Here is a 22,904-nt window from a genome sequence, read left to right on the forward strand (position 1 = left end):
TAATGCATCAATTTATATATTATAAGTTAATTCAGTAATAAATATAATATGATGGGATACATGCAGGCTGGTGTAGCCTCACCCCCATCTGACATCTTAGTACTGTATAGAATAATTAAGTAAACTGCCAACAAACATTTAAACATCGTGAAGTCTGGCTACATGCAGATACAGATGCATTATATGGTATCCTCTACAGTACTTAGATTTATTTCAAGCACAGGTAAACCTCTATTTGCAATGGGGTTAGGTTCCAGAAAACCCAATCACAGGTTGAAATATCATAAATATAACATGAAGTTCAATGGAATAGGTTCCTGGCCACTCAAACATCCATATGTATCACAAAAAAAAAAAAATCCTGGAATACTACTAGCACTCCAACACTTAACATGTCATTAAGAACAAGCCTGGTCATCATTACACGTCCTCTTCAAGGCTGAAGGTGGAGTGAAGACGTCGCTCTGACTCCCACGCAGCCTCTGGAGATTCTCATGCCGCTTCACAATGTCAAGCCTCACCTCCAGAGACACGGTTTTCCCGGGTGCTTTGGCCTTCCCAGACTTTTCAAAATTACACTGCTCACCTCAGTCACAAAAACACAGAATTGATGATGGAAACTCACTCCTTTTATGAAAAAGATGTAAGAAATGTTGTAATGGAGGTGTGGTAGGGGATTAGTGGGTCTCTTACTGACTTGACCTGATCAATGTCAGGTAGGGTAGGTGACATGTGATCTCATGCAGTGTCAGATCACCCATTGTCAGGGTGGGAGTAAAGATGAAAGCTAAGTAGTAATGATATTTATGGCTATCCTAACTGCTAATCTAATATGTTGAAAAGCAGAAAGATAGAAATATTGGAAGAAATTTAATTTGGGAGTTATATACAGTGGTCCCTCGGTTAACGAGCACAATCCGTTCCAGCAGGTTGCTCGTTAACCGAAAATCTCGTTAACCGAAACCATTGTTTCAATGGGTTTTGGGTAATTGGTTCCAGCTCACCGAAAATTGCCTAAATTCAACATAAAAGGTAGAAAAGTTCACTTACTTTGAGGTGTGTATGTAGAAGGCTCCTGGATGATGATGATGATGTGAATTTGAAGTGGGAGGTGGAGAAGGGAGAAGAGAAGGAAGTGGAGGTGGAGGAGAAGCATTTTACTGCTTCTTGGAAGGAGAGTCACCTTCCATGAAAATGTCAGGAACCTCTGGACTGACAGATTCTCCACCATGAACATCCTCTCTCCTTCTTGAAGTGGAAGGCTGAGGGATAGCATCTTGTTCCCTCTGCCTTTTACTGAAGAAAGTGTCAATTGTGGTCTGTGGGGCATCTCTCCTCCTCACCATTAACTTATGTTTAAAGAAGGAGACCACTGAGTCCTCAACATGACACAAAGTTAGTTCAGTTTTTTTCCACATCTGGGTGTTTTGAAGCCAGTTCCCTGCACTTCTCCCAGTAGTAAATCACATCTTTCAACTGTTTAGCTGACATATGGTCATCACTTTCAATTTCCTCCTCACCACTGTCAGCCTCTACCTGTAACATCTCATCCAGTTGCTTCAAGTCATCAGGAGTAAGTTCCTCTTCATGAGACATCACAAGCTCTTCCACATCCTCCTCTTCCACTTCAAGGCCCAATGACTGACCAATGGACACAATCTCCTGGTCCAACTCTGTTTCTTCCTCAAATCCCTCAAAATCATGGACTACTGATGGCCACAGTGCTTTCCATGAAGAATTGAGGGATCTAGTGGAGACTTCTTGCCATGATGACACAATCAATTTTACAGCCTCCAGGATGTTGAATTGTGTCTTTCAGAACTGTGTCTTTCAGAACTGTTTCAGTGTTAGTTCAGGATCATTGGAAGTGGCCTGATGACACCTCCTAAACATTTTCTTCATGTACAACTTCTTGAAGTTGCTGATCACCTTCTGGTCCATTGGCTGTATGATTGATGTAGTGTTTGGAGGCAAAAACAACACTTTCATAAAGTCAAATTGATACTCCAAATTTCTGGCAAGTTCAGGGTCATGACCAGGAGCCTTATCCAGGTAGCTCTTGACAGAAGGGCAAAACACATCAACAGCCCATTCATTAAAGAACTGTCTTGTCACCCATGCCTTACGGTTGGACTTCCAATAAACTCCAAGCTTTGTTCTTACCACTTTCTGTTGCTTGAACACCCTGGGGTTTTCAGAGTGGTAGACAAGCATAGGCTTCAGTTGGAAATCCCCTGAAGCATTGGCACCAAGCAATAGAGTGAGACAGTCTTTCATGGGTTTATGCCCAGGTAAAGAGGCTTCATCTCTGGTGATGAATGTTCTTTTGGGCATCTTTTTCCAGAACAGCCCAGTTTTGTCCACATTGAACACTTGCTGTGGAAGATAATTTTCTTCTTCCATCAGTTCTTTAAATTCAACTAAAAACTTTGCTGCCCCTTCCTTATCAGCACTAGCAGCTTCACCATGCCTAACAACACTGAAAATGTCAATTCTTTTCTTAAATTTTTCGAACCAGCCTTTGCTGGCCCAAAAATTTTCAAATTCTGTGCCTGAAGAACCAGGTTGATCTGTCTTTAAATGTTCGTAAATCTCCCAGGCTCTTTCACAAATGAATTCAGTAGAAACTGAATCACCTTTCATCTGTTTTTCCCTAATCCGGATGAGAAGTAACCTCTCAGTTTCTGCAATTAGGGATCTACTTTTAAACACTCCTGTAGATTTATCTCTCACTTTCACTTTTTTAAATTTGTCTTTCTGTGCAAGAATTGTCGACACAGTTGATGTCGACATGCCATATTCTTTGCATAGCGCATTTGTTCTAATGCCTTGTTCATGTTTTTTTATGATTTCCTACTTGGTTTGGTTTGAAATCGCTTTTCTTGATCTCTTAGGCCCCATGCTGGATTCAAACAATGTCAACACGTGTTTTTTAAAGTTAAACTTGTTGTAAATAAAGAATATTTTCTTTAAAATAACACTGCACTGTGCTATATATTGTCAATATGTCAAATAAATTTTTAAATTACCAATCATTTGCTTGGAAACACAGAAAAAAGCGTTTAGTTGAAGAAAGTTTCAAGCGAGATGTTACCTCCACTGAAAACAGAGAGAGACTTACGCTTGTTTGCTGTGTTAAGAGGCTGGATGGGGCGCATTAAACTAGTCACTTTACCTTCAATTATGTTCAATAATTGTTAAAATGACTAAAAAATTTTATATTAAACTTTTAAAATTATTGAATAGTATAAACTTCTTGATATTTACTAAAATAGTAAGGAATTTAAACCCTAGAACCGATTAATGTATTGGCGGACTAATACTAAAGCTGGTTGACCGCCAAGTGCAAGCCAAAACTTGTTGAGGTCGGCTCGTAAGAAACTCATTAACCGAGGGATTGCTTGTTAACCGAAGTTAAGAATCTTATGGGAGGTAACTCGTTAACCGAAATCTCGTTAACCGAGGCGCTCGTTAACCGAGGGACCACTGTACAGTATATGTTGCATTTAATTTAGGTTATATTTAGTTAAATTAATATTTAATAGTTACCTGAATTGTAAATAATTTCTCCTGATTTAAATAATAGTCTTGCACATCCTACCATCTACCATTGAATGTCAAGTAACCTGCCATCTTAGGTTCCTTAATGATCCTTACCAGAGAAACACAACACTCGCCACCTTCATTAAAAACTGGCGATCTCACCATCAAAGCTCTACCATTAATTCCTGACCTCTATCCATATCAGCAAACCTTGAGTATCAATTTATATTGTAGGATATCCTACCTTTATACTTGGGTTGATGTAATATAAACTCCGACATTGCCACTTAAGGTAATGACCCATTTTGAGAGTTTATTTAATGCGTATAACGTAATGTAAATATTTCTTGTCCTGATGTCAACTTATTCAGGACAATGGCAAGTAAAAGAGTGTAATGTATAAACTTTTATTCACAACATCAGCTCTAATTGTGTTGGAGCAGTGGTGTCAAACTCAAAACCTTTCGAGGGCCAATTCTTATTTTAGTTACCCTCTTCAGGGCCAACACAAAACAAAGGCAATAGAAACAAAGTGAACCTGTAATGAACTCGTACAGTGGAGAGAGGGAGAGAGATTAATAAAGAAACTTGTAGGTAGGTAGATAGATGTTTTATAATGTGCAAAAAAGAGAAAGAAAGGAAAAGAAACAAATTATGAACCTGGACTGAGCCCGTACACTAGCGCAAGGCTGTGGTTAGTGGGTTTGATGCGACCGTCATGTGTACAAAGATTCCCTATAAATCTTATATATTCTTTTCATTTCAAAGGATTGACTGCACATCATTTCTACACATAGTTAGTCATAGCTATAGATAACCGATTTCTCCAAAAAAGTGGAGAGGGTCCAACAGCGTACACCAGTTCTCCTCCTCCTCTGTTTAGCTTAGTGTTTCAACTTTTGGCTGCTGCCTGTAATGGCTGTGGCTTCATTTTTTAATTCTTTATTGATTTCGATTGATAAGCACTTTACCTTTACAATAATGTTATTACTAGCATTAACAATATAAATTCAATTATTGCCACAATGATGTAAAGATCATTTCGGAATTTACTGACTCATTCATATCTGCATTTTTTCCTTCATATCTATTTCTATCATAATTTCACGGGCTGAAAATTTTTACCGTCATCCCACAGGCCACACCTGACCATCCCAATGGCTACATTTGACACCCCTGTGTTAGAGAAATGAGTGAGAGGCAGCAGTGGGTGAGAGGGAGGGAGAGGGACAGACCCCCCAAGAATGCAGTCAATTGGGAGAGCAAGGGTTGCTCCATCCCTCCCTCACCACCACCTCCTAACCCTAGTGAACAACACCTGTTCTAATTGTGTTAGGGAGATGAATTTTATACCGTAATGATCCTGAATAAATTCTCTACAAGACTGTTTCAGTAAAAGATCCTTAAACAAAATATTTCTACATGATACAATGATGGAGACTCGATATAAAATAATATATAATTAAGTTAGAAACACCATTGTTTTACTAAAATAAAACTGAATAATTTATCTAAATACTGTATATATAGGAAATAAAAATCTATGATGTGGGCATTCGAGGTGCCTCGTGGATGGAGCTGTGTGTGTGTGTGTCACTTTTCGCACATCTAAATGATGCACCTCACACGGACTGACACGAGCTGTATTTATTTACATATACACCACTGTACATGTACATACACTATATTATGAATTAACAAAGTACTACTGTAATGTATATTACTACTGTCATCTTGAGCCTACAGGAAGAGTACATGTATACTGTTCAGTCTCCTGAATGTAATACATAACTGTAATCACTTTTTACATCTTTTTAACACTTGTGATGGAGGTGTAGTAGGGGATTAGTGTCTATCCTGTTACTGACCTGACATGATGCAACCCATTGTATATAAAATCTTCTGTCATTTTATGGAGGGATATGCTACATGTAGCATATATATTTTTGCATTATTATTGAAAAATTAGACAATAACCACGGCCCCTAAGAAAGTGTTTGGTGTCAGTAAAGGTGGTGAGAAAGTTGAGCCTAAAAACCTTATCAGTGAACGAAAGGTTAAAGGTGATTGAAAAGCTAGAAAAGGCGATGCTCCCTCGCAAATTTGCACTGAATTTGGAATTTCAAAGCACTCAGACTCAGAGTGACTGCAAGCCTCTTGTAGTCAGAGGCATGTCCAGCTAGATCTGCCTTCCATTTTTGGGGGTAAGTGTACAGTACTTTGTGTACTGTACTTGTACATTACTTTTTTAAATAAATTTTTATTAAAAAACATGTATTTCTTTCATAAAAATTGGACACATTGATGTTGAACTCATTTTTTGTTTCAACCTCTTATCCCAGACACCCCTTTCCCCCAATTAGTCCACCTTAGTGAGGTTTTACTGTACTGGCTCCTGAATGTATCTGAACCTGCTCTAGTGTTGGTCAAGTCTGGTCTTGAAACAGCTCACACTCAGTGCCGTCACAACACTCTCTGCCAGGTTGTTCCATCAGTTCACAACTCGCTCCAAAAAAAGTTAGCCCTCCTCCCAGATAAACACTCTCATCTTCCACATACAATATACTGTACTCTTACAATTATTTGCTCTATTTTTATCTTTATATTACTGTACAGCATACAGTTTTCATTTTATTCATAAGACTAATTCTGTGGTTGCCTATATATAACACTCTACAGTAAATAACAGCTGTTGACAACCAGACTTGAGTAAGTCTGATTTTCAACCCAGAGAATTCCATTTCATATTTTTTGTTATTATTGATGTAATATTGTTTTAATAACCTTGTTATACACTTACAGACCTTAGTTGTTGAAGTGTAGTAATAACATAACAACATCTGATTTTCTTTAAACAGTTCGGATATTCTCTTTTTTTTCTTCTTTTCGGACTTTTGCATTTTTTGGACTGGGGTCTGCCCCAATTAGTCAGATTTATCAAGGTTCTACTGTATAAGGGAATTTCAAAGAAACAAGAACTTTATAAGTACATTACTGTAAAGGTAATATTGTGTTTAAAAATATGTATTTTTTTTTACATCTTTTTCATGTGAATGATCATACGTTCATATGTTTAGATTTAAAATGTTAATAGTTTTTAATGTTTGAGAATCTTATTTATACCATGAACTGTGATTTTAAAGTTTATTTCCTCAGAATTTAATTTTTATATATTGGTGGTGAAAACATGAGAGAGATGTTAGTTTTATTGTAAATCAGAGATTCGGTATGTAGTTGTGTATGGGATATGGGCAGTGTCTGATAGTGTTCTCTTAGTATTTCTCACTACTGTACTATGTCATTGGTTTAAGTTCTGCTTGGCCCAGGACATAAATGAGAAGGGTGCTATCCAGTTTGACCCTCACTACTTTTTTGTATGTTACATACATTAATATAGCTTAATGGATTTCTTGTTATATTGTATTGAAGTAACTCATATGCCATACAAGGACGACTCCTTCCTCCAATCCTGCCCCCATCTCCAGCTGTTGCTAGTATGGTGAGAAGGTATACCTACTTATGCTGATGCACTGAGATCATAATAAAGCATTTCCTCTGGCATTTCAAATTGTAGTGACAGAAAATATAACGATTCTTTTTTTTGGAGGGGGACTGTACATGGCTTCAGTTAAGTTACATAGTGAGAGAAATGTTTTATGCACATCTCTAGGGATTTGCTTATGGGATTGCAGAGTTGATATCTGCAGCTTTCTCTGGGAATATAACCTCTGTGGAAATCAAGTGTTTACTGTATAATTCTTCTGTTATTTAAAATATTGAAAGTAATTTCTCACACAAATGCCTCAAGAGATCTAGGTATGCAAGTGAGTTCCCTGTCAGTAGGGTTCTTTTTCTCTGTATTGTACAGTTTTATTGATTGGCAGAACTCTGGAACTTGCAGTGATTCATGATCCATTCATAGAAATGGTAATATAATGCAATTTCATTATTATTATATTTTTTTTCTTCAGGATTTTGTGCCTAGCCATTTATATTTAGTAACTAATGGGAATTTTCATGAATTTTACCTTGGATCTGTGGGGAATTTTTTTTTTAAGATATATTATTTTTTTGGTGTTGCAACTTAGAATTGTTATCTTTCTTATGTCATCAAGATTGTTGTGTGTGATGAAACACTACTACAACAGTGGTATGAACCCTGGGCTCTGCTGCGGGACCAAGAGAGGGCTGCAATGCTGCCCAATTTAGCAGCTGGTAAGTGATTTCTTTGCTTTCAGTTTCATGGCATTTTATGTTTGAGCTCAGCCTATTTGATTAGGTTAGGTCAGGTTAGGCTACTTAGGTGTTATAGGTTCAGTGAGGTTAGGTTAGGGTAGGTGTTTTAACTACAGTATTGATGTGGGTAGAATGAATGTGTATGAATGAAAGTTGGTTTGACCACAAAGGATATATGATGGAATGATATTTAGTAAAGAAGGTTTATTACATCAAGATGAAAGGTACACAGGAGGAGTTAGACTATGTGAGAGATTGATATATAAAAGTCTGCTGTGGTTGGGTGTGTTTCAAGAGGTAATGCCTAAACCTGTTATTTTTTGTTCGTGTTTAGGGAGTGTTGTGTGTTTAACAGTGAAGATAGACTTACTCTCCCCAACCTAGTTGACTTGTGCAGATTAAAGGAATGTAAAGCACTTGGTCAAGTGGAAGATATATAAACTCCCTTACATTTCCTTGACCGATTGTTGAAAATATATATAAAAATTAAATACAGTACCCATAAATATATTTTCAATCTGGTTACAAAAGGTAATCTCATGTTTTTATAATTGTGATTTTTGGGTGTTGGAGGTATACAGTACAGTACAGGATGATAGCCTCAGTGCATAATATTCCATGTCTTGTTTATACTAGAGTATTTCTTGTAGGAAATAAGCCTCAGGGTAGGTGAAGTCCATTAGATTGGAGTTGATGTATGTACCTTCAGCTCTTGTTATCCTGTATGCCTGGTAAGGGGTGGAGGGTTGATTCTGTCAATTTTCTGACATTCACCCTCAGCCATGTTGATGTCTTATTACTGGGTGACTTACCATGGGGGGGTCTTTGAGCTAATTTAGAAAAGCCTCCCAACCTCAGCCTGGGTTAATCTGTTAATGGCTTAGGTGAACCAATTACTATTCCCTTCCCCCTCTGTTGTCAGCTTCAGAGATGGAGGACCTGACACAGAAGTTATACCAAAGAACTGAAAGTCTCATTAGAGGTGTGAGCGCCCAACTATACCCTTTCAACGCTAAGTTGGCCCATAAGCCACGCCTCTTGTCTATAGCTACAAATAGCTGATTGGTTCCCTTGAGCGATTTACCGCCCCCCGGACTGCGCGTGTATAAGCACGTATTTTATTGACCTTTTATGATAAATATTTAAAATTTCTAACATCCTCTCTGAAGTGCTAATGACTTGAAATCATCTACATTGGGATATTTCAGATATTTAACATTATTTTAGATAATAACAGGTCTGCTTACCAGTTGTGAACACATTTAGTTAGAATTTTCTATGAACCGATCAGCTATTAGTATAACAGAGGGGCGTGGCTTATGGGCCAGGTTAGCGTGAAAATACTGTAGTACCATATCACTGTGTTGACCACCTCCACCAGTTATGAACCCAAGTGAACGTGATCAAATGAGAGAACCCAAGACACGTTGACCGCTAGCACTTCAGTTCCAGGATAGCACTGCGAGAGGACAGTCATAGCTGATCAGCTCTCCCCTACTCTTCCTTTCTTCTACCGAAAAGTTAAGTGTCGACCGTACAGGACACTTCATGTATGTATTAGTCAGATTTATTGTAGGTCTGAATTTTATCTTAGAGGTAAGGCAAGTCTTGCTTTTACTTATATCTTTTCATGAGGTTGTTAACATTTGCTACTAACCCAACTGAGTCTGGGCTCTAGCATGTTAGAAGGTGGTTAGCCTTAGTACTGGCATTTGTGATTCTTTTGTGTGTCTCAACACAAACTAGTTCAATATTGTGAGGTCCAGGACCCACCCCAAGATGGGCATTAACAGGCAGATGTTGGATATAATTCTTCTGTATTTTGACAGACCTGCACCTTCTAGTCGCCAGGCAAGAAGATGGCGGTAGTGATGTTTGTGCGGGAGGGGTTTTGAAAATTCCAATTAAATGCCAGGTAGTGACGTGTCCTCCTAATATTACGTATTTAAGTAATTATTAGATGTTTTAATTGCCTGTATGTTGGCCTGGCGAGTTTGCAAGGCATATACATATGTAGGTATAAAGCTAGACGTTGCATTCTGGACTTTATCACAAAAATTGTTTTTTTTAGAAAAAACGGGTGTATTGCATTCCTTGTGGGCATTATAACACCCAAAGCCTGCAGTGGAAGAGAGATTTGGTCATTCTTTTCCTTTATGGACAGTCTATAGAGAAACTGCTTTTGTTACAAGTGGATTTAATATTGTATGGTGTAACTCCCAAGAATACAGTATTACTGGAACTTGGAATGCTTGAGCAGATGCCTTGGCCTCAAAAAAGTGAAAACTTCTGGATAGGTGTTGGTTGGAGTCATTTTCTTAAATTTATTCTCTTGAGTAGTTCCTTTGTCTTGTGGATTTGGGTCTTTTGGTGGATTTCTTTGCCATGACTGAGAATTTTAGATAATACTTTTTTTTTTTACTTATGATGTTGATGCCTTCTTCTTCGACTGAAAGATCTGGCAATGGAAATCTTTCTTTCCAGTGCACTAGAAATTACAAAGAAACTTCAGACTTTCCAGGGAGTTAAAGATTTATTATTATGCCTGATGTCTGGCTGTTATTATTTGTAACTATTGTTTTAACTTTTTCTAAAGCCTCTTCCTGTTCTTCCTTTATAAGAAATTAGGGTAAAGAGAGACTATTTACTGTCTTGCTCCTCAATATTAGGAGCTTTACATTATGGTCTTCAAGGGTTATGTCGTTTGTCAAGGTGTTTCAGAAGTTGCTGGTTACTTTTAGGTTCATCCTGCTTCTCTCTTACCTGTGCAGTATTCACACAGTACTTCTTGGGTAGACATTGTCAACTGCTTCATCTTATTCATAGTATTTATTGTTTCTGTTATGTATAGCTATGAATTACAAAGGATTCTCTCTCCTGGAGGATTCAGGATAACACGAGAGGAATGGTGACTTCCGAACCTGCTAAGTCAACTCTTATAGGGAATATGGTTGTTCATCAGTCCTGGTTATTTTTGTTGCACGTCCTTTTCTCTACTGTTTATAGATGACTTAGAATTAGTGGTCCGGCTGGGTAACTGTGAACATTAGAAATGGAGAATTGATCCTGAAGCCAGGAGACTCAGCAATCCTCTCTGTCCTCCCTTTGATTTGTGACCAGTGTGCAGTCGTTGAACCACTAATACTAGTTGAAACCTGGGTTCATTTGGGTATGTGTGGGTTCACTTAGTTTTGTAAATACTGTAGCAGGTCCATTTGCCATGCTATTTGTGCTAGTTGCATGGTCATACATGTAGTTAAATTTTCAGTTGTTTGAAACACCTACAGTGATATATCCCCTTTATGTATAATGGCACATGGGGGAGGGAAGGGTAAATGATTTATCCAAAGGACTAATAGATTAACATGGGCTGCCATAGGGAGATCCTGTATAATGCACTAAAGACCCCCTGGTAAGTTGCTATAAACGAGGGTCATTCAATAAGTGAAGAGACTTTTTTATGTAGCCGCCAATGGGGAGGGGCAAGTGCAGCGATCATGTTATGGTTATGACATGTTAAGACATGCTTAAGTTACATCTTCATCTGTTTGTTTTGTCAGTTCATTCGATTAGTTTCAAGTAAGTAGATGAGCACTCTTCTTGAAATTTGTACTTTGGAAGAACAATGGTCTGTTTATAGTTTTGTTAAATTCGGAAGGGATAAAACCAAGTGAAATTCATCGTAGAATGTCCCTGTAATGTGGAAGCAATTGCATCAGTCAAACAAAAATTTACAAGTGTACAAGTGAGTTTAACAGTTCAAGAATGATCGAACAAGCATTGTGGATGAAAAGATGGTGCCGTACGGTGTGTCTAAGTTTCAACACCCACATTGCACCAGAATATTGAGAGGAAAATTTGGGGAAACCAACGCATTACAATAGAACAAATTGCGACAGATTTGAATGCCAGTGTTGGTACAGTACACAACGTCGTCCATGATTTTCTGAAGTTTAAGAAAACGTGTGAAGAAAGAAATCTGAAATTGGTTACAAAGTCAAACGAAAGAATTTTTCAACACAGGACTAAAAAAACTTGAAGAAAGATGGGACAAGTGCATAGCTGTAAAGGGAGATTAATATATGTGGAAAAATAGGTATACGATCATTAATAATAAATTATTACTTCTGCAGTTATATCCATTTGTCTTGTTACTTATTTAATAACCTTCATATTATAAAAGCAGCTTACCCTTGGGTGGTGCCAATAGAAGAATTTTGGAAACATTCCTCCATTCTTCACAAAAGAAAAATATTTTTTATATTTTGAGGGGCACCATCAGTATTAAGGGGGAGCTGTACACTAGAGCTCTGCCAAATATCAGTAATGTACAGTATATTTAGTTTGATTTCAAATTTGGAAAGAAAACTCAATTTGATTCTTTAGCTCGGACCCCAATTCAACATTTTTTAATCTATCTTTACAGTATACATACTGGAATCTATTTAATTTAAAGAAAAATTTTTGTACCATTATTTTTCCATTTGTTTATGTACATTTTCTTTTGTTGTTAGAAAGATTTACTTTGTGTTTAGTTCTAATAAATAATAACTAATTACTAATCGTGTATAGAAGTACAGTATTCCACATAAATAATAAACCAGTATATATACTGTACCATAAATCTATATCTACAGTTGACTGAATTTGTTTCAATTTTATTAAGAATTTTTGAGGGCTGATTCTGTTTGCAATAATAATACAATAATAATAATAATAATAATAATAATAATAATAATAATAATTAGCGGTTTATTGAAAGAGCATGGCAGCTGGAAGGCTGAAAATATACAGCTGCATAATTAGAGAATGGGTCTCTTGATTGACAAATAATATACAAGTAACATATGTGATCCAAATATGATATATAATAACTAGGTGGGAAGAAGGTCATACTACTAGGCATTTCAACATAGTGACAAAGTAAAAAGGGTAAGATTGACTGGGAGTGAACACTGGTTGATTATGAGTTGTTGATAATTTTTACAATGGTTGGAACTGGGCTGTTCTTATAGCGATCAGTACCTGCTCGTATGGGCTGGATGCAGTTGTGGTGTCAAACAGTAATTCGGGGACGAGGGATCTCGGGTGGTAGTAGGAGATGGTGTCGAGGATGGTGCAGAAGCTTCTCACCAAATTTGTAGATGAGGTCATGGTGATGGTCAGAGAGAGCTGAGAGGGTCAGTGTGTTGAGTGCTTCTTGATATCTGGATTAGGAGGGGGAGAGAATAATCTTTGTGTGTGTGTGTGTGCATGTGTGTGTGTGTGTTTATTACAGGGGCGGATCCAGGGGGTATCCTGTTTGTCCGGATCCCCTCCCTCCCCCCTTTTCATCAGAAAATTCCCATACTTTTTCTTTAATACAGTATTGTACTCAGGTATTTTTGTGTACAGTATAGTTAAAAGTACAATTACTATTGACCTGAGAATATCTTTTAATATCAAGTCAAGTGTACACTCGATAAAAAAACTACCATATTGGTAGAGTCCGATGAATTTTGAATTGAACAATCCACACGCATGGCTACCAGGCCTTTATCAAAAGCCTTCGTTGGTGGTTTCATTTTGTTTTGCACAAGAATTGAACAAATTTTTTTTACCGAGTGTACATGGCTTCAAAATAGCTGGGTGGGCTCATATGCTTCCATGTTCTCCCACCCACAACTTATTGGACCTCCCCCCTTTTGATATTCCTGGATCTGCCCCTGTATTATTACTATTTGCAGGGCCCTACTGTACACTATCTAGGGTCCATTATAGCACTAACTGTGAGGTGTTTATTTATAGTGGACAAATGTGGGAGGACAAATATATGTTTGAACTGAATAAAGCCACATGGACTTGAAATTTTGAATTCCTTCTAATCCTCTTTTTCTGTAACTCGGTGACAGCAAAGAATGGCGTGTGAAATGAACACATGTGTAGCAAAAGGTGAATCCTCTATATGTATTGATTCAAATTAATTTATTGAACCTTAAAGACATCTTGACTGAAAAAGGGTGTTTGTGTATGGTAGTTATGAACCCCCTTCCCAAATACGCCTCTGTTCAGTTTTATTGTTACAGGTTTTTCACAATAGCTTAAAATGTTTATTCTAATTGTTATCTTTTACCAAGCATTATTATGGATGCCTGTGTGTGAAGTTTATCAGTTTTATGAGAGATAACATTGTGTGATTTGAGGTTTTAGATCATTGTCTTCTTCTCTCAGGTCTGGACTCTATACTGTTTGCTATTAACATTGACAAAGTTGAGTTAAATGATGGGAGCCAGAATGTATCCAGAATAAAACCTGAAGTTGCCCCTAATGTGAAACCTGAACCAGAAGCACAGATAGCCACCACTTCAGATGCCAACCACACTGGTAAGTGTTTAGCTTTCAAATTGTATTTTGTCTTTGTAACAGTTGGGTTTTGTTTTGCTTTTTCTTGTGAATTTCTTTACGTTTTATAATAAATGTGTGTAAAGCTACAACAAAGTGGCATAAAGGATTTATATTATTCAGAAGTGCAGCAGACATTTATAAAACTAACATTCACATAATGTACAGTACCCTTCCTGAGAAAAGCTTGGTTTTCGTCTTTAGCTCTAAGTATCATAGGTAAACAAATCAAACTATTAATATAACATAAAGTTAATCCAGCCAAGTACCATATAGCAAAAATCCTGAGTACCGGACAAGACCAAGCATTCCACGTCACATTGCTCCACAACATTAACAATGACACGTAGCATAGTTTTTCAAATTCTTAATTTCCCAAGATTTGTGTTGTTATTTGGACGTGTCATTACTCAGGTGGTCCAATACTCGGGGTTTTTACTGAATATTACTGCGATTGTTTCTTTATTTGACGGTTTTATTTACTGACTGGAGGTTTACTGTGAACATGATTGATCTATTTTTCTATTTGTATCATCACTGAGTAAACCCCTGGCAAAACCTTCCTCTTCCTGAGAACATGACATATTTAGTGGCTGTATAAATCTCATTAAGAAGCATTTTTTACCCAGTAGAATCAAGATTTGATTTAATTTGAACCAGAGGTTGTCTCAAGGACCTGTAAGGTTTTACATCACTGGGTCGAACTCCAATCTCTAGACTCATCTGTTTTGAACCTTTTCATCCATAAAAGACAATTCATACTATGGGTCTCTCACTTCCTTTCACAATATCAAACAATCATAAGAACATAAGAATGGAGGAAACTGCAGCGGGCCTATTGGCCCATCCTGGGCAGTCCCATTTACACCCAATCATATATGGCTTCTCCTTGTCTTAGTAAGGCAGTACTGTACTGCTTCTGAGCCTTCATGTGGATCAGTTGAGGCTGATAAGTACTATTTTCGTTTTATTATTTAATGTTACTTGGAAAAAATTAAGTTTAACCAAATACAGTAGACTCTTAATGGTGAAAACTTGGGCTAGTGTTGGGCTCCAATTTAGACAACAATTTCATTTGGGTTCAAAAGTTGTGATTAAATTTGGTCTGATAATACAACTTGGTGTGTCTTTGTTGTAAATAAGAAATTATCATACTATTTTAATTTAAGCCGACTACGTACTATATAAAACTGTGCTGTAAATGTTTTTCTATTTTAATTATCACCAGTTAATCCGGTGGTCTTAAGAAAACGAGATCTGAGAAGAAAAAAGAAGAAAATTCCCTCCCACTTAATATCCTTTGATGATGATCTCTCAAGACCAGACAGACCAGATGTAAATTCTCCGTTATATCACAGTGCCCCCACGACGTGCCTCAGCTCCCCAGCACCAACCACAGCCAATTCAACTCCTTATGCTGACCGCTTGGAAAAGTTAGCACAATTACGAGAACTTCAGCAAGCTAAGGAAGTTCTTAAGTCAACCAATGAAACAAGTGAAAGGCAAAAGAGCCTTCCCAGAGCAAATGAAGAAATGGGAAACACTAATGATGCTGAAAAAACAGAGATTAGGAGTCCCCTTCAGGACTCTGATGACCTGGAGAGCAGCCTTCACATCCCAGACAAGAATGTCTTGTATGATGACGAATCTCTACATGAACCCAGTTACCACCAGCTATTTGACAATATATTACCCAAGCAGTTTGATGATTCATATGAAAGTGGTGAAAGTAATTTAAATGCCAGCAACACTTCAGTGGGTAACTTGCCAATAGTGAAACCCCAACGACCCAGAAGCTTTTACGATCAAGAAACCGGATCATACAAATCTAGTCAGTCCAATCTCTCAGCAGACAGCTTTCCATCCAGGTATGTCATTTGATCAGGTGGTTGATGTAAGACTTATTACCTGTCCCATATAGTGTATCTTATATACAGTAAACCCATAATTTATATAGTACAGTATTGGTGGTTAAGGTTCCTTGAAAACACACACACAAAGTGAACCCATGTAAAAAATACCTTAGGTCCATGGAAGTAGGGGGTTTGGTTCCAGGTTTTCATTAGTTTCCCATAACTGGCTACAGGAAAGGTACCTTCTGTCATCATCTAGCCAGTGTAGATGCAACCGACCATAGATGAATGTTTCCATCATTCCTATCAGCTTCTGAAAATGGTTCTTTGTGCTATCATTGCATTCTACAAGAAATAACCCTTTCCATTGATACCAAATGCAAGTAGACAGACAAGCAGACAAATAAATATAAGATGGATTTTTATTCACATAAATCATCTTACAAATTTACAGTTAATTCAGCTTGTGTAAAAACAAGGTAGGTATACTTGGCAATCTAGAAATAAGAACCAAAAATGTGGTAATAATTAGCCTTTATTTAAAGAGAGCCAGAAACAACACCTACTAGCCAGTTAAGTGGAATGCTGCCCTCTAGTTGAGATAAGAATGTGTGATGATAAGTGTGTGGAGAGGCAAGACACGTGAGTGAAATTTACCTCAGCATGAAGAAAACACTTTTTGTAATGGAATCCAAGGATTGCCTGTCTTGCCTTTTAAGCCAAGTTTTCTAGCTTAAAATAAGTAAAGTACTTATGTTTAACGATACATACTCCTGATTCTAGCAACACCACAAGTTAGTCATGAGGTTGTGAACTGACCATCCAGTAGTCACGAAATATTCTTGTCTGGTACATTTAGGATATAATTACCATAAACATAATCTTGACCCAGACTCTTGGTGAACTTTGGATTAACTCATTAATGTTTCTTGGGCTTAGACAAATTCTTACTTCTTCATTTTCTTATTTCCAAAGAAGCAAATGAGTAATATAAGAAATTAAAATGTCTGAATTTCTGTGATTGGGAAATTTAGGATCAAAAAAATTTGAAGGTTGCCTGTAAGATTTTGTTTTAGTAATACACGTACGGTATACTAATTTGTGTAATCACATGCTTGCATAAAGTAACAAAATGTATGGTGGGTATTTTTATTGGTTCAAACATATAGACAACTTGAAATGTGGTATCAAATTCTTAAGTTTTTATTTCACAGTGAAGGAGACATAGGAGCTGTATTCACCCCAGTGGGTGGAAACAGTGTTGGAGGATTAATTCCCATTAGCCCAAGAGGACTTGGTATATTTGATGGCATTCGTTCTGATGATGAAACATCCATACACAGCTACACTCAGGTTTGTTATTATCTATTACTGAGACCTTACATCTAAACATTCATTCCAATGATGAAGATTCATATGGCGATCTACTCTATTACAGTACAGTAGCTACCTGATATTTTTTGAGGCCCTGTCCTCCTGATGTCTACCTCCCAGACATAACATCATGAGAAGACTCTCTCCTCTAAGATTTTCTCCTTTCAATATAATGATAAGACATCCACCTTTATTTATATGTTTAATGGGTCCTCATGATTGACCTACAAGACAGATCACCATTAAGCACCCTTGGGAAGAACCTATCTTTGTCCAGGAAGCATGGAGTGGTTACTGTAAGAAATTAGTATATCAAACCATGCATTGTTGCAAACTTTCCCACCTGGTTGGATCTGAGTATAGTGGTTACAGTATTTTGAAGACTTTGACCATCCTTAATTTGGCTTTTTATAAATGTCATCTGTTATATGCTGAGAAAGTTGGTTATAAGTGAATGATGACAATCTCTTGTAATGGCTTGGAGTCAGTATAAGGAATATAAGGAGCTGGCAACACTGCTGTATGTAATATACTGTATTGGCCAACAGGCCCTGGCTGTGACTAGGCAATGAGCTGCATTTGAAACAAGTCCATTAATCACCTGGATATGCTCCTTACCACTGAATTATAGTGCATAATAACAGTACAGGCAGCAGCTTTGCCAAGGAGTTTTCAGCATGCAGGATTTCATCATTCACTCACCTTAGCCTTTAGCCCTAGAATGGGATTTCTTGTTTCACTCTTTCATTTATGTTCATATACAAGGGGAAAATGGTATACCTGGTACTAGTTATTGATAGATAGATATGAAAGCTTCGATATATAAAATTACTCATTTGATATTATATCATTCCAATCATTCCACAGGAGGTTGATGAGGCAGCTGCAGCTGTAGCAGACATTGTTGGAACTCAAGGGAGGGCTGGACTCACCAGCCCTACTTCTGTGTCCTCAACATTACCTAGTCCATCAAGTGGTGACACCACACTAACACTTGGTAAGGGATTGTGACATTTTTAGATAATTTATAATAAATCTACAATTGCATTTGTGGCCTTTGGGTGTTCTGAGTGACCTGTGAGAGCTATCACCAGTAAGTGCCTCTTTATCAGAGCCCACCATTGAGTGTGGAAACACATGGTTTACAAGGTTAGGTTCCTGTGCTCCTTCATTATGCTTGAAATACGTAACAGTTAAAATATTAACCCTTTCACAGCGGGAACGACCCTAAGCTGAATAAAATCATCTGGCGGTAGCCAGAATAAAATGGCAAGTGCGTGACACGCAGCAAAAGGGTTAAAATCTGTTTGATTCAAGTGAAATTCTCTTTCTGCTAGTTGCTGCATTAGAAATTTGTTGCCCCTTATGAAATGGTCATAATTCCAACCACTTATGATGTAGTAATGACTGACCAGGGGGTGTCTGTTGTATTACACAGTGCCAGGAAACATTCTTATGGACAACATTTACACTATAATCAGTTTACTCACCCATCCAGAGCTACTCATGACCCAGTACAGTATCTATCAGTTATTTATTGTGTTTTAAAGTCATATAAAAGGGCAATAAGATCTTGAAATTTTATATAATGTGTATATAATGTGAGAACCTTGGTTAGTCCAACTGAGATCTCGGCTCCTGACCTGAAGCCACAGTAGTTTTCATCACAACCGCCACATCAGAGGTTCAACACCCTGGTTTGACTGGTGAGGCCCTGTTTTCAGTACAAACTGTCTTGTCTGGATGATCTGTCTTGCCATTAAACAGTCAACACCTCTGTAAAAGGCAGCTGTATCAGGGGGTTCCTAAATCATACTTAAATCCTTCATTTCTTAGCTGTAATGTTTTATTTTTGTCATGTAGATATATTTGGTGGTGCATGTTTATCCATTTTTCCATAATATTTAATTTTGTTGTTGTAGATGAACTAAAATCAGCCGTTTTGGAGATAAGTCGTGCTCGTGATGCTGCAGAAGGCCGGAGGGTGGAGGTGGCAGCAGCACTTACTCAGGAAATGGAGGCAACATCTATGCTCAGGGCTGAGATTGCTCTTCAACAGACACAACATCAAGAAGCCCTAGATAGAATCAACACAAAAGTCAACACTCTCACCAGGTTAGTTAATGCATTAAAGCTATATATACAGGAAGTCCTTGTTTATCAAAAGGGTTCCATTTCTGAAAACCCAAGTGATGGGCAGAATTTTGATATGTGAACTAATTTTCCCATGAGAAGTGATGTACAGTGGAGATGGGTTCCTGGCCATGAATTTTGGGGTACAGGAAATAAACACAAATATATGTGAAATTTAGTGGAAAACAACAAAGAGATGTGTGCATGTTCTCCTTCTCATGACCTGTCATAACCTGGCCTCGTGCCACCACTCACTAGCAGCTAACCACCATCACCGTCTACTGTGGTTCTCAACCTTTTGTCTACCACGTTCCCCTTTTACATTATCAACACAACCCACTTACCCTTGAAAAGATGAATTTATAGAAAATACGAGAAAATAGTTATAGAACTTACCACTACTTGTGTTTATTAATGTTCACAATACCACAATTATAACACAGTAATAATGTGTTTGGCTCACACTTTAAAAAGCTGAACGTAGGATAAACCAAATCAAAATCATTTTAGAAATTACATAACATCACTATTTATGAATCCTCCAACTCTGCTACACAATATCATTACTGAAAGTTGTTACTGAACAATTGGTATACACATTCATGATGATTTTAATATTTTACAGCTACAGTATTATTTATTAATCCTCCAACTCTACAGAAGTGAAACATTGACAAGTTTTCTTTCCTCTTCTTTTCTGTTTTCTTCAGGAGAGTTTGAGGTTGAGATGATTGATAGGTGTTGGTGTTTTGATGACTTCTTTCCGGTCCAGTGGGGTTTGATATCTCCGGGTGATTCTACTCGACTGAAATCCTATTACAATCTGCTTCCTTCTTTGAGTCAGGGATTATGAGAGAATGGGGTCTAGTATCCCTGTCCTCAATTCCATTAGTCGTTATATTTATTATTTTATGAACATATTATTAGAGGGATGGCTGGGGTGCTTGGGAGCCATTATATTACAGCTAGTCCACATAAGAGATGCAAGGAGGTCAGTGGCACAGTCTTAATGTAGCAAGAAACTTATGACATCTAACACTGCTTCTGCCTATGACCTCGCAACCATCCATGGTAATGTGCCAGGCAAGTCTTTGTCTTTGGTTTTGATTTGAAAATTTTCTTGTTTATTTGCTTGCTGCAGGGCTTTCAGAGAGATACTGCTTGGAAGCTATTTAAAAATATATAGAACTAGTACACAGAAGATACAAACACTATGAATAATACAGTACGAGGAATGCATTGCTGCACTTCTAGTATACCAGGAGATGTGTGGTGAGTGAGGTTGCTCCTACCTCCTTGGCAGTGACCAGGCATGATAACTTAGTAGGCAAGTGCTCCAAAGATGGCTGGTGGAAGACTGTACAGTATTTGATTTTATCACTACACACCCAAGAAAATTGCTCAAGTATCTACACATTTAATTGAAAAGATAATCTATATTAATTTGAGTATCACACATTTGCTGGGAATCATTTTATTTAGCATTAGTAATCTCTGATCTTTACTGTATTTATAGTAATATACTGTACTCATGTCATAGTTTGATGCTGTTTACTATGTCAAGCAATTGCTGACATGAAATTGATATTGATTGATAATTTTTAACGAATTTCATGCTTCAGCCGGACACTCCCCTTACGTTGATGGACAACCTTGTACAGTATTGAACAATGTCACATATACTCCCTTATTTTTCAACAAGGCTCTGAACTTAATCTTATAATTACCTTAAGGTGAAGAATTCAAGTTGAGGGAATAGTTTTGGCCCAATAGATTTTTCATAAAAGAAATTGTGCTATGCTCTACTGTACTTGAAAAGAGAACTACTTCCTATTATTAAAAGGTCTTTCTCTAACTACAGTACATTACCATTATTATCATTAGTGGATCACTGGCATACAACAATATCCCCAGATTTTTTTTATTGTCATTATTCATGTGTATCTTAGTCCCATGTGGTACCTTTCATAGTTGTATTTTTAGATTGTTTAAGAAATTTGTGGAATTTGTTACCATATTGTCTTGGATACACAACTTAGTTAAGAAAGACGTACTGTACTGTAATTAAGGGAAATGTATGTATGATTGCTACTGAATATTACTAGTTAAGTAGTTTTTCTCTGTATTGTATTATTGTTTTGATCTAGACATATTTCTCCTGTATAGCTGTTGTTATTATTTCAGGGAGAACGAGTTATTGAAACACCAGCTGAAAAAATACGTAGGGGCAGTGCAACTTCTGCGTCGAGAGGGAAGCTGTGAGGGACCAATTACCCTGCCCAACAAACCTACACCAGAGTATCGCGACTACCACCATGAAGCTGCTGCCTACGAGCTGAAACTAATCCAAGTAGGAACATTATCTAAGCGTAGGAGAAAGTGTTAAGTTTAATCGACGATGGCGTTTTCAGTTGCCTGCTTATTACATATTTTATACATTAATCAAATAAATTCTTGGGTCCATTATACATTATTGATTAACCAACTCTCTTAAGATACTTGATATATTATATTCCCCTACTGTACAGATATGATATAAAGTTCTCTTATTAAATGTTTTCAGGTGGCTGAAATGCATGGAGAACTGATGGAATTTAATGAGCGGTTACACAGGTTGTTAAGGATGAGGGAAACACAGGTAATTGACTCGCCTGATTTTCATCTTATTTCACATTTAGTTAACTTCACTTCTCAGTTACTGTGGGAGGGGACGTCCTCTCCTTCATGGAGGAAGCCAGCCTTCTACACAAGCTTTGTTTTTTATCTATTAACATTTAAATGTTTTTTTGTTTATGAAAGTTCTATGTTATTTATTATTATTATTTCTTTTCTTTTTTTCTTTTGCATTATTTGTTTTTAGCCTTCTAAGCTTTTAGTTTAATTCAGCAGCATATGACATAAGCTGTTGCACTGCCAGGATGTTATTGCCACAATCAGTCAATCTTACTGTATCCAAGAAAGGAAGGTATCTTTAGCCTTTTACAGTTGTTTTATTATACATGGTGTTAAGACTGTAGAGTGTAGTCTAAGTGACCATGCACCAAGAAACAATGGTTCCTTCTTCCTAAAGTGTAGCAAAGTCCTAAACTGTGAGTGGTGGGGCACAAGGTCCCACATGATGAATTGAGTTTTGAAATAGTAAATCCTTAAAGTATAAGATTCCTGACTTGATAGTACATTAGTCCTCAAGACAACCATTGAATTTGTATTTGTATCTAGCTTTAATTGGATAAGGAGTCTGCTACACTTTGTGTTAATATGTAGTTCACAATTCCTGGTCAGTGGCAAGCTCTGCCCAGGGCACTAAATTATTGTGCATTTTACAGTTTCTTTGTTTCACACCTCTGGAAATTAAATAAAGCTTTGTCCTTTAGTCTTCCAATT

The 22,904-nt window shown here is 37.3% G+C and overlaps 1 protein-coding gene across 1 annotated transcript in view; it reads left to right on the top strand.

The window, feature by feature from the left end:
* LOC121865641 (sorting nexin-29-like) overlaps positions 1-22,904 on the top strand; it is a 36,330-nt gene that overhangs the window by 9,863 nt on the left and 3,563 nt on the right. Inside the window, 8 exon segments of the mRNA XM_042365164.1 lie at positions 7,659-7,758; positions 13,990-14,142; positions 15,389-16,028; positions 17,228-17,366; positions 18,255-18,384; positions 19,310-19,502; positions 21,705-21,870; positions 22,084-22,158. Coding sequence (XP_042221098.1) covers positions 7,659-7,758; positions 13,990-14,142; positions 15,389-16,028; positions 17,228-17,366; positions 18,255-18,384; positions 19,310-19,502; positions 21,705-21,870; positions 22,084-22,158 — 1,596 coding nt within the window.

The sequence above is a fragment of the Homarus americanus genome, unplaced genomic scaffold (genome assembly GCF_018991925.1).
Source record: "Homarus americanus isolate GMGI-L3 unplaced genomic scaffold, GMGI_Hamer_2.0 scaffold12409, whole genome shotgun sequence".
Lineage (NCBI taxonomy): Eukaryota > Metazoa > Arthropoda > Malacostraca > Decapoda > Nephropidae > Homarus > Homarus americanus.